The following is a 13,377-nucleotide window of genomic DNA, read 5'->3' as shown; positions in this document are numbered from 1 at the left end:
GGAAGATGGATATGGCTGAGCATCACTTAACGTGCAAATGTAGAGGCGATTTGTTGGCGGTCACGGCTGGACACGTCACTTTTTTTTGTCAGGTTCTGGATTGTATTCGGGATCATGAACCTTTGGAAAGTCGCATCATGTTTTGTGCTAAATTAACGTTCCTGCTGAAAGTAACACCACAGTTAATGAACTAAAGTGTACCTTTGTTCTAGATGAATAATATTTGTGTAAATATGGCCACCAACATGTACTGAACAACAAATCAGTTGTGTTTGGTGATCAGGGCACAAGCACATATTTCAAGCCTCCTCTCAATTTGTTACGGTTGGAAAACTGCTTGATGCCAGAAGCTTACGTAAAAAAAAAAAAAAAAAAAAAAAAAAGGAGTCTGCCAAAAGTCTCCAAACAGAGCTTAAGAGATTTCATAGGCACCGTGTTTGCAGTCGTCATTGATAAACAGGCCAGGAGAGGAGACAGCAGGGGCTAAGGAGATTCATAATCCTGCCTCCTCTTCTTACTGATTCTCTCTCTGTCTCTCCTCCCCATGTGCTACCTAATGAGACGACAATACAACTCCTGCGTCTGGCTCTGAGCGCTGCATCGGCCTCAATGAAACCAGCGATAACACTCTTATTAGATATCTTATCTTCAAGTTACTTCCGCTCTGCTGTTGTCTAGGAATCGCCGTGCTCCAAAGCGGCGCAGCAGCACGTGCGTCAGAAAACCTAAAACATGTTAAGGCGATTTAAGCTTGTAAGAGTGAATTAGGAGTTAAAACTTAACACCTCGGATTCACATCTGTGCGACGCTGCATGACGACCTCGTCCATCATCTTGTGAAATGAGCCAATCGGAGCTCTATCTATCTAAAGCTCGGAACTTTTCTGCAGTGTGTGTGTGTGTGTGTGTGTGTGTGTGTGTGTGTGTGTGTGTGTGTGTGTGTGTGTGTGTGTGTGTGTGTGTGTGTGTGTGTGTGTCTAAATCCTGTTCAACCGTTAGAGAGCGAGCAGGGACGCCTATGTGGGGCGGCTTAAAAAGTACGTCTCGATTTTTATTGGCAGCGTATTCACTCCGAGCGAGCGGAATATGGGTCATGATCTGATATAAAAAGGCTATTCAATAATTCATTGGAGCTGATTAACAGGACTTGTATCGACGCAGACACTGTCCATGAGAAGTGATGGCAGTACACAGAGTGCACAGAAAAAGCAACATTTAGGCCCCTTTTGTGGGATTAGTCGAAGCGAGTGAGCAGCGTAGGCCTTCTTTGATGTTTTAGTCTGCTGTATGTTCACACCGTTTGTTTCGTGCGTCGACCGAAGCGGCGCATGTACACGCGAGCAGTCTGATTACGTGTCGCTGTGATTGTGTACATGTTATGTGAGTTTGTGTGAGGGCCCATCAATCTATTAAATATGAAAAGTACAATCTGTTACCCCGCAGAGACTGGTCTATTATTCATCGACATGTTTCAATTAATCATTAATTTACCTAAAAGTATGGCCCACACTCTCCCCTTTTAATTTAGAGTAGACACTCATATGGACTCACAGGGGGAGTATGTGCACGGTGTATGAGTTATGTATAATCTGGATTAATAGAAGCTATTAATTATTCTTCTGATCTAGTACATACTGTATTTGGGCGGTTGTCGGGGATGAAGGCAGAGACAATTTAGTACTACAGTACATTTGGAAGGGAAATGTATTATTAATGGCCTGGATTCTCCTCAAATTAGACTGTTTTATCCCCTGCACACACACTTGCACGCGCACACGTTTACTTAGGTCACTTTTGGGGACATTACATAGACTTACGTTTGTGGAGACTAACCCTAACCCTAACCCTAACCTTAACCACTGCCCCAAAAGATCTGCCTTTTCCCAATTGGGGATTTTTTTTTAAGATTATTTTTTGGGCATTTTAGGCCTTTAATTGATAGGACAGCTGAAGAAAGGGGAGAGAGAGAGGGGGAATGACATGCGGCAAAGGACCGCAGGTCGGATTCAAACCCACGCCCGCTGCATCAAGGAGTGAACCTCTATATATGGGCACCCGCTCTACCAACTGAGCTATCTGGGTGCCTGGGGACACAGCTTTTGTTTCCCAATTGGACAAGCCATCCCCAATTAACTAATCTTCTAGTCTGAAATGTGTCCCCAAAGGCTGCCTAAATCGGGAACACACGCACACGCACACGCACACGCACACGCACACACACACACACACACACACACACACACACACACACACACACACACACACACACACACACACACACATACACATACACAGGAGTTGTGAGATGCATTTAAATACATTAAGGAGAGAGGCACTTTGTTTTTTTTGTGGAGAAATAGCCTTTGGATTGTAAACAATAATACAGAGAGCTGTATTCAGATTGAGTTATGCATTTTTTAATTTGCCTTATTTATTTTTGCCTTTATAAATTCTTAGGGGAGCAGGTCAGAGGTTGCACGCTGTGCCAAAGCGCAGTATGCTGTAGTTTTATTAGAGGCCGGCTGACTGCGACCTGCTTCTAACCTTCTGTCCCCCCTGTTCCCTCTGCAATAACAGACTGGCGGACGTCAGAAAAGCACGCAACGCCAAACATCTCTTCGGAGGAGCGAAGGGGAGAACAGAAGTGAAGCTGCTCCTGTGGAGTACAATTAACTCGAAATTGCTGCTTTACCCTCTTGACCCGTCGAGGATTTTACCTAAAACTGCTGTGAGTTCCCCAGCGCCAACTCCTTGTTCGCAATCAACACAAAGGATTATGATGTGAAGAGATAAATGCTCAGCAATGCAGGCTCAATTTTCTTTTTAAATCTCACCTCTCATTTATGAACATCTGTATTTGCTTAAAAAAAACACAAACACACACACCTTATGAGGGGTCCAGGTAGAGAAGTGTAATTCAAGTAATCATGGAGACAAACCCATTTTTTTCATAAAGTGCAGCTGGTTAGAGCTACTAACCTGCTGGTAGATTAAAAACCTGAAAATTATAAATTTCAGGAAACGTTTTACAGGGTGTATTGTGTTGAGATTTTTTTTTTAATTATAATTTTTGTGCTCACATTTTCTGCATTTTAAAGATCATTATTTGGGGAATTTTTAGGCCTTTATTGACAGGTCATCTGAAGAAATTAACGGGGAGGGAAAGGGGGAATGACATGCAGCAAAGGGCCGCAGGTTGGAGTTGAACCTGTGGCCGCTGCGTCGAGGAGTAAACCTCTATATATGGGCGCCTGCTCTACCAACTGAGTTATCCGGGCGCCCAACATTTTCTGCATTTTAAAGCGACAGTTAACCCCCAAAATCCAGATTACATATTTTTCCTCTTACCTGTTGTGCTATTCATGAATCTAGATGGTTTTGGTGTGAGTTGCCCAGTGCTGGGAGATATCGGCTCGTGCTCGAGACAGCGCGAGATGTAAACATTGAGGGTGTCCTCAGGTGAGCTAGCAATATTTGTTAGCTACAGTTACAGCTCAGCCGAGGAGGACGAGCCTCCCGTCCATGAGTAGGCATACGCTTCCTTCTGTGCAGGGTGATACAGTTGGTGTGTGTAGTTTGGTAGAGAAAAAAAAAATGATATTAAAATCATGATGATTCGACATGAAACTGCTCACAACCAGATCTGTGGATTATCTTGAGGAACCGGGTGATGATTTCTGGGAAGGAAACATTGCTGTTGAGTTGTTCAAATGTATTTCTTCGGCTCCTTGAGCACCACAATCCGAGTGCCATCTAGTTCCATCACATTGAAGAGAAGGCAGACCTCTCCACCAAAACATTCTAGATTCATAAATAGCACTACAGGTAAGAGGAAAATATGTATATATATATATATTTTTTTTTTGAATTTTGGGTCGATTAACAGTTGTAAATGAAAGTGACATTTTCTCTTTTCAGCTCTTTTGATTAATAATTGCACAGTCAGAGAGCAAACTGTGATGACAGGAACTCACAATTAGAATATTTTAAGATACAATAGCTGCTAACAATCAATACACGTGTTGTCTTTTCTCTTGTGTTGATTGTAGTTCAGCCTCCCTCAGTCTGAGGCTATGAGAGGGAGAGAGGAGTCCCAGGCCGCACCATCATGCTACTTCTGAGACGCTGGGATGAGACTTTGGCTGGCAAAACACAAGGTAAGACAGTATTGATGCATGAGGCATCTTTACAACTCGAGCTGTTGCTTAGTTTTCTCGCGTTGTGTCCCTGCAGAGAACCGCTGGAACATCCCGTCTTATCTGGCCTGTGTGTGTGTGTTTGTGCGTCTGCTGCTTCCCTAAGTGTGCGCCTTTCCTAAAGCTCAGTGATGAATGGTCTAAGACTTCTAAAGGCTTTTTTGCTTTGTATCTCACGCCAGGATTGCTTGAGGGTCAGGATAATGGTTCAAGGTGGAGCCTCCAGATGAATGGTTTAATCCTGGGTTTTTAGCACAGTGTGCACTTTGATCAGTGGCGTGCATCAGCGCGTGGACGTTCCACCCCGACCCAGCCCCTATCGACTATCGGCTTAATTTGCATGGCTCTGAAGGCATTGATCAGGCAATTAAAGGATTTGTTGAATGATGATTTTTGTGGTCGGAAGTGTGTGACCATTTGGAAGTGTTAGTGTTCATGCTGTGTTGTACTGTACGAAGGAGGGAGCGAGACGGTGCGTTTTGTGTGATAAGATAAAAGAAGACATCATTCTCTCTCTGTCCCAGGTCCAAATTACACAGAGCAAATGTTTTTGCCACAGGGGCCCCATGAGAGGCCATTATCATATCAGCACATCCCATCGTTTTCTCATACATTCATCTCCTCACTCCTCGGTGCTAAGCTTTTTTTTCTTCTGCTGCCACCTTTCTTCCACTCTTTGCTTCTCCTTTTTCTTCCTTTTCCTCCCTCCCTCCCTCCCTCTGTTTTTGTCCCTTCCCGTACACGATTAATCAGTCGTGACGTTTAAGAGACTCGGTGCAGAGGAGCGAGATTGAGAAACTAAATTTCTTATTTTTTATTTTTTTTTAATGACGGGAGGCACTGGTTGTTGTGGTATGTAGGAGTGATGGACTGTGCACACACTGTGTGAGCACTACAAATGCTGCCGTTGCACAGTTACTCCCATTACTTTAAGCCTACAGCCAGCAGCAGAGCGACAGTGCAGCTTCGTTATAAAGTGCGTCTGACTCGGCCTTCTGTCATTAGCTGAAAGTCACACAGCTGCCTCGGCTAACGCTGACGCTGCACATTGCCTACTATTGCTTTACGTCATAAAACATTACCATATAGATGAATTAACAGTGGAGGTGAATCTCATTAGAAATCATACTTACAGTTACAGATTAGCTTGCTGCTCTTACATAAACTGTTACGAAAATGCACTGGTTGGAATAATGGTTAAAAGGAGGACCTATTAGAATAATAATGTCTCATGAGTTTTTTTTAAAAAGCTTTATCTCCAACCCTTGTGCACCAAACCTAAATGAGATTTTGGCCCCTCTTTACGCCATCACCACTCAGTGCCATTAATTAAGTGCAGCGCTCATTTTTCAGTCCAATCCAATTAACAACAGACTCTTATTTAGACTCTGGGAGCCCACGTCATCGCTCATGTCCAATGCACAAAACTGGTAGAATATTATATTGAGGCTACAATCTTTTAATGTGTGAAATAAAGTATGAAATATATTTTCGGATCACCTTTCTCCTGCCTGCTGATGTACAGAATGTAATTAACGGCACATTTCTGTGTTGAAGCATAACAGTGAGATAAATGAGCACCTCTTGTGTATATATATTTCTTCCTATAGTGTTTGTTTTTAAGCCTGTTGTTGCATTTTTCTGCCGAATAGGCCAGTATGTTTATGTGCTTATTTTGGGACAGTATTTATGACTGACATCATTCTTCTTTCCATGCCTTTTTTTTTAATTATTTTTTATTTTTTTACACACAGAAAGGGTGTTGAAATACAATGTTTTTTTCCCTCTTTTCCTTCGACTGTGTTTTTTTTTTTTTTTTCTAAATTTGAGCAAATTTAAGAGTCGGGGAGTTAGGAGGCTTTTGATGATTAAAGGACAGCAGAAAAGAAACAAGGACAGGAAGTGTTTTAGTAGTTGTGACGTGGAGTAGAGGATAGAAAGAGTGCAGCTGTGGGTTTTTCACAGGAAGGCATTGACTTCTGATGTGCCTGTGCTGCTGTCTATTCAGTTTTATCACCATTTGCAAAATAACAGCAGTGTGTGGCCATATCTCATTAATTCAATAACTCAGTCTTATTCAAAGAAACTTTTCAGGCACGCCCCGGCACGTTTCTGTTTGTAATGAATTACAATCTTATTGTTGTAAATGTTTATTGTGAATGTTATTTATCTCTGAGTAATGCTATCATTTAATATTAATTAAATTTGGACCGTAAGATCACGTGTTTTGGGCTTGACTTGAAAATGCAGCTAAGATCTGTGTGGTGGTATCGATTGGGTTGCAAAAACAGCAGATCAATACAGCTTAACTCATCCTTGTCTCCAGCAGCGGAGCAGTAACATAAGTCACCTGGATAAGGGCCTGCAGATCCAGTCATTAGCTGAGCGCTGCACTTCCAACATTTGCTTTGGTGGCATCTGTTATTTTCTGGCACGTTCTCAGATGCTGCTGTGAGGAGGCGTCAGGTGCCGTCAGTGTTTGTGTTCAAGTTGTTGGGATCCCGGAAGTGGAACGTCGAGGATATAGACTATATCCATGGTACCGATGATTATTTATCACACATCTAATCTATAGCACCAATTGTCAACCCTGCAATATCATTGCAATGTCGACATTAAGATATTTGGTGAAGAATATGGTGATATGGGATTTTTCTCCATATAACCTAGCCCGAAGATCTAATGGTGAAACGATTAGTTGCACAACAGGAATTTAATAGACCGCCGTTTAAAAAAAAAAAAAAAAAGATTAATTGTTTAAGTCATTTACCATGGAAAAATGTCAACATATGTTGATTCCAGCCTCTCAAGTGCGAGGCTTTGCTGCTCCCTTTAAGATTTATATCATTGTAAAGTGAATTTGGGCTGGTCGTTCTGAAGATGTTCCCTTGGCTTGTAGTCTGGAAGATGGCCATATTTTATCTATAGACTTAACCGGCGGTTTCAAATCAAGACAACTACGCCCACCTCCTCCTGTTGTCCTCGGGTCAAGTCTGACCCCTTTTCAAAGTTTTCTATATCAGAAATGTGGGTTTCTTTCAACAAAATTGCCCAAAAATAACATGGATGGTTCAATGCAGCGCTCTTTGCAATTAAAATGTTTAAGAAAACGTCAAAGAATGTTGACTAAAATGACATAAAGGTGACAAAATCGCCAAAAACATTGAAAAAAGCGACTAAAGGCATTTAAAGCCTAGAAAACAACAGAGTAAAGCTTTGAAAAAAGCGTCAAACAACAAGGCACTAACAATGTTTTAAAAACCGACAAAAACGTTAAAAAACCCCATCAAAAATATTGAAAAAAGCATCGAAAAATGTGTCGAAAAAAGTGATGATTTTCAGTTTTGACCCGGGAGGACGACACAAGGGTTAACAGGATAATGCTGCCATAGCTGTGGGCTGAAGGGACTGAGGGACTTTTTTTTATGCCTATATTTGTTTTGGCAAATTGGCCGCATCATGAAAAGTATGCTGAATTAGCTATGGACCTTTTTCACAGCAGACATTTTGACTTGTCATAGTAGGAAAAGCACATCTGATATTGATAACCTTAACGATGGCTCAATTCCATCGAGTGTGTAATGGTTTTGAACACACCTGTGCTTTTCCTACTATGACATGTCAAGATGTCTGCCGTGGAAAAGGTCTATTGAGAGTTCTTCTTTACAATGTATCTATCCATGGATGTACAGACAACTATTAGAGTGCGATTCGTTGTGAAATGACAGATCAATCAATCAAGAAAATACTTGCTAGTCACAGGCTAATGTGTATGTTTGTCTTTAATACTGTGTGTTTAATTTGTATGTTTATACTTACAAATGAATGCGTTTCACAGTTTTCACTGTTATTATATTTTGACTTGACTAAAAGCTAGTACAGGTATGTGAGCAGCTGTCAGAAAGAGCAGCTCTGCGCTCGGCTTCAGCTGACTTGTTGTTTTCTTGCCTCACCTAGAGGTTGTGTTGTTGAAGCGGGTGAACGATTTGTTTCTGTGTGTGTGTGTGTGTGTGTGTGTGTGTGTGTGTGTGTGTGTGTGTGTGTGTGTGTGTGTGTGTGTGTGTGTGTGTGTGTGTACGCCACAGGTCAGCATCTTTGCGCAGCCACGATCGACAGGAAACTTGTTATCATGCCTAGAGGACTTACAATGCAGAAGAGTCAGAAGGTTTTGCTTTATAGTTGAGAGAAAGGACGATTGGAGCCAGATGATAAACCAAGCAGATTCTTTATTTGTATATACTGTAGCTGGCAGTACATTTGAAAGGCCAGCGGGACAGTGAAATCCATAGTATACTGAGGCTCACAACAAAACAAACACTTTGATTCCCTCTAGAGACTGAATGTAGGTTTTACATAACGCTATACAACCTACAGCAGCCTGGTGTTGTCATCATTGATTTAAGGGCAACTCGTTTGATTTAATCTGGAATAATAGCACCTGTGTCATAGTACGAGATTAATGTTATACTTACAGAATTTGATCAATGTCTTGTTGTGCAGAAGCTGCAACTAAGTAATGCTGTTTAAACTTCTTTTTCTTCATCTTTCGCTCCATAAGCGCCGTTTTTCTTTCCCATTATGAAAGCTGTGCCGGACAATAAATCAGTCTATACCAGAAAAGGGATTACTCCCCCCCTCCCCCCGATACGGCGTTCTACCAAGAGCGAGCTACGCCCCCGCCTGATATGAGATTGGATGGCGGTGCATCATCAGCTGAGCCACACACGCACATAAGAATCTCTAAAAGCCTGTTTGTGATGTCGCAAAGATGAAATGGTCAAGCGTGGGCGGTGAACCTCGACCATCCCTGAGTGCGCTCTCTTTCTGCGAGCGGAGATGGAGGTCCACCTGCACACGAGGCAGTGTCTCTCCCTGGCCCCGCCGTCCGTTGAGATATCATAACTAATGCTCACCTCCGCTTCAGTCGCCTCAGCAAAGCAAACTCCACAGCTGCCTCGCAGGCTCTCAGTCCCTGTCTCGGTCTGTTCCAGAACCTCCTGCAGCCTTTTGCTGTGACTCTGTTTGCCAGTAGATGATATTAAAAAGTATTGATTGCGTTGTGTTAAGGAAAAAAAGCCCGCCAGGAGTTTAGCAGAACAACTCCCAATAGGGAGCTAATGCCTCTCTGAAGGACCTTATCCGCATACTGTCAAAATCTGTGATTTGTGGCAACCATGCTGCAGAAAGAGGGAAAAAGGTGGGGTGGAGAAGGGGAAGAATAGGTTGTATGTGCCACTTTGTCTCGTATAGAACAGGGAGATGCAGTAACACTTCCAACTAGGCAGACAGACAAAAGGAAGAGAGGGGAGAGATTGTGATGTGAGCTTCAGTGATGTGAGCTGAAGACATGAATGGGGAGAGAGAGGGGGGAATGACATGCAGCACAGGGCTGCAGGTCAGAGTTGAACCTGCGGCCACTGCGTAGAGGAGTAAACCTCTATATATGAGCACGCGTTCTACAAGGTGAGCTACCCAGGCGCCCTTATGTGAGCTATTGTAAGGGATACAAACATAATAGTTTTGTTAAAGTCTGCCTGATTAAACTCACTGCACCTGGAGACGATGCAGCTCTCGTGCAACCGCTTAACCTCGTCCGTGTATTCAGTCGATTGTTCCTGTCTGCATCTCATATCGATTTCTGAAAGCCAGAACCAGAGTTTGAGAGGTATTGACAAAAAAAAACAAAAAAAAAGAAAACGCTGTAAGTGCTCCGACTGTTCAATCGTGAAAACTCCCGACAAACATTGACAAGAGATTTTGTACTCATGGATTAACATGGACTGGATTTCCACACACTGGCATTCGTGTCACTGATGAAAAATGCTGAGAAAAAAAAGTATAGATCAGTCTTGTGGCCCAAGTGTGGCAGTGCGTCAGTTGTTTTTCATAATATCTCAGTCATCGCCGGTGGGATTTTGCTAAAACTTGGGGCAAAGATGCAGCCTAATTATTTACATCACCCACAATACATTGGAAAAGGCTAGCTACATTTAATAAAAAGAAAAACACACAAGGTGTGACAATTGTTAATATGACATACTGTATTTGTTCCAGATATGGGACTCTATGATTTTGGGGAACAACGTCTGTATTGTTGCCTCGTTTAGTTGATCTGTCAATCTTTATGCAGATATTTCAGACTTTCATGGGACACAATTATTAGTTCTGCACTCCTGTCAGAATAATGAACATAGATGTTTTCTGTTCGAGGTACAGCATCGCTTTCTAACCTTTAAAGGCGCTTAACACTTTGGACTCTTGTTTCTGCAGCGCTGTCAGAGGTGTGCTCTTTGTGGTAGTGTACACAAACAGAATAACAAGGGGATCAGTACATGGCTTGTTTCTAATACAGTTGGTATCTGTTGCGTGTGTCCGTGCGTGTATGTGTCGGGGTGTAAATAACATCAGCACTTGAGGAGGACTGGGTGTTAAATTAAGCCTCAGCCCAAGAATGTGCCACCTCGAAAGATAAGACAATTAAAGCACACTCACACAGCCAGACCCTGATGGCACCCTCATTAAGGGTGTGTGTGCGGGTGTGTGTGTATGTGAGAGTTTGTGTGAGAGAGATTGGAAGTATATACTTGTAAATTCTCTTATTGAATACTGATGATCAATGACTTGGCTCCCCAATGTCTTAAAACAATTGACCAAACCAGGAACTGCTTTTTACAACTGAATCCACACAAGCAAAAACATAAAGATTTTATTCCCTCATTGGACAGAAAGATAACCAACATTGCAGACCTAAGAGAGACATGGAAAACGAAACAAAAATGATGTGCACATCGGCCCGTCGGGTCACCGAGATGCTCCATTAAACATACAGTTAACAGTATAATACGAGTCAGCGGAGGGTACAGAGGCAATCGGCCTTAAAATGTCCCAGGCGAGTAGGTCTATAGGACGTCTACGGTCCATATTAATTCTCAGAACTGAGCACTCAACAGAAGATTCATGTTGTAATTGTGACTGTAAATCCTTCAAAGGACTTATCTTAGCTGTACAGCTAGTGTTATATGGCGCAGGTTTGATCTTAATGTGGATAGCGGTTGTAATTATGAAGGCGATGCTTGACAGGTTCCATCCTAAAACCATGGTATGTATTAAGGAAAGATACAAAGGCAAGGGAACAAATATATTTGCCGTTCATAGGCTATAACACATGCAAGACCCACCTCCACATTCCTAGAGACTGTCCTCCCCAGAAAAAAAGGCCCACATAAGTCGTTTGTTCAATCTGCAGTTATGACTTATATTTACGTTTTTAATGGCGGCGCCCTTTAGTCGTCGTAGTAGTTATGGCGGGAGCAAAGCAGAAAGTAAGTAGCCTAGAAATCTAGAGTCACCCTAGCGGCAGCAAATGTAATTTGATGCCAGGATCAGTCCAGCAACTCTCCGTTGGCTTGCGAGCTGGAAAAACCAAACTCTAGTCAGGCCAATCACATCGTGTATAGAGTTGGTGGGCGGGGCTTGCCATAATGACGGCAGAGTTGCGACGGTTCCGCGTGAATTCCCTGCTACTTGAAAACAAAGAAGATGGCTGCTGCTGCTGGCGAACAGCGGTCTTTGGAATCGGCTTTGGCCGCGACTCTGGAAGACTTGGAGTTCAGCTTTTCTTTGAGAAAAGAACAAAGAACGGCACTGAAGTCATTCTTAAAAAATGAAGATGTGTTTAATCTATCAACTAGCGTTGCTCTGGTTGGTTGTAGCGCTATCCTATAGCGTGCAGAGGGAATTTGAAAGACAACCGTTTATCCCGCCCCTCGGATTGAGCCCTGCCAATGGTGAGTTCCCAGACCAACATCTGGATGTGGGGCTGGCTTGTCAGGCTTTGTTCAATCAGCAATTACTTATATTTACATTTATAATGGGGGCGCCCTCTAGTCGTCGTAGTAGTTATGGCGGGAGCAAAGCAGAAAGTAAGCTTGAAGAAGTAAAAGAACACAAAATGTCCGTGTTAGGGGGTAGGTTAGAGTGGTGGATCGGTCAGACAAACACAGGACTTTGACCCAGGAGACCGGACTGCATGTCCCGTTTGAAAATAAAAGTAAATGGCGAGTTTACAGATCAAACACAGCTACGTCACGATCTGCGTCACGTGCCTAACAGGAAGTGAAGTAACATATGATTTTAACCCAAACCACAATCTTTTTCTAGACTTAACTAAGTAGTTTTTGTGCCTAAACCAAACTGCGACCGTTACGTTCTGCGGATAAGATATAAGGTCATATTTTCTGCCATCCCTAGTAGTGCAGATTTCTGAAACGTATATCGTTCTTAATGTATAGAAATGTGACTTCTTTTTTTGTTTCATGTGAAATTCTCCGCAGCGAGTTGCCTCTTGAAATAAAATCTTCATCATGTATGTGTATAAGATTTCGCCACAGTCTCAAATGTGAGCCAATGTTCAAATATGGGAAATTAGCACTTCTCTACTAGTAAAGGGCAAGCTCTGTTTTGACATTAGGATGATAATATATTTAATTTTAAGTCCACTGCAATTATATTATCTGTCACGATAAAATTGCCCCCTGACATTATCTGTAACTGCTGCCCAAGTGTCTGATATCTATTATGAAGCAGGGAAACCTTCAGGGGGACATAAGATACTGTGTCTTCTGTTGCACAGTGCGGCGTTAGCTTTCATCTACGTAACACATTCTCCAGTGTGTGTGTGTGTGTGTGTGTGTGTGTGTGTGTGTGTGTGTGTGTGTGTGTGTGTGTGTGTATGTAATGGAAAAGAGTGAGAAAAAGGAAAGACAGTGTAGAGATAAGGGACACTTTAAGGTGACTTTATGTGTGTTTTCACACGTGTGTGTGTGTGTATGTGTCACGTGTTAGCTACACACTGCTGACGATGGTGGTGTGGATAAACAACGGCCATATGGGAAATTGTTTGGATTCTTATAATTTGTCTCCTGACAGCAGGAGGAGCCTCTTTAAAAATGATATTCCAAAACCCATTCTATCTAATTATTGATAGACATGATTGTCATGTACGTCTTTCTCTAAGTGTGTGTCTTTTGTGATGAATCCGTTGTGTAATTGAAGAGGCGGTATGGATATGCTTGAATGGTTAACATTGAGAGACAGTGCCTGCATGTTCATTACTTAACACTGAGGCCTTGTGTGCCTTGAACATAAATGGATTATTTCAAAGTATGTGTATGCATCATTCA

At 42.4% G+C, this 13,377-nt stretch overlaps 1 protein-coding gene across 3 annotated transcripts in view; it reads left to right on the top strand.

Annotated features, from left to right (window-relative positions):
* The window catches only part of LOC116065533 (glutamate receptor ionotropic, NMDA 2B), a 165,777-nt gene that overhangs the window by 7,219 nt on the left and 145,181 nt on the right, over positions 1-13,377 (top strand). For all 3 annotated transcript variants that reach the window (XM_035996781.1, XM_031321076.2, XM_035996780.1), the window contains exons 2-3: positions 2,577-2,727; positions 4,049-4,156. In XM_035996781.1, coding sequence (XP_035852674.1) covers positions 4,130-4,156 — 27 coding nt within the window. In that variant the 5' untranslated portion in view covers positions 2,577-2,727; positions 4,049-4,129. The remainder of the gene's footprint in view (positions 1-2,576; positions 2,728-4,048; positions 4,157-13,377) is intronic.

The sequence above is a fragment of the Sander lucioperca genome, chromosome 21 (assembly GCF_008315115.2).
Source record: "Sander lucioperca isolate FBNREF2018 chromosome 21, SLUC_FBN_1.2, whole genome shotgun sequence".
Classification (NCBI taxonomy): Eukaryota; Metazoa; Chordata; class Actinopteri; order Perciformes; family Percidae; genus Sander; species Sander lucioperca.
Note: the sequence above shows the minus strand (reverse complement) of the source record. Positions and strands in the feature narration are given on the sequence as shown.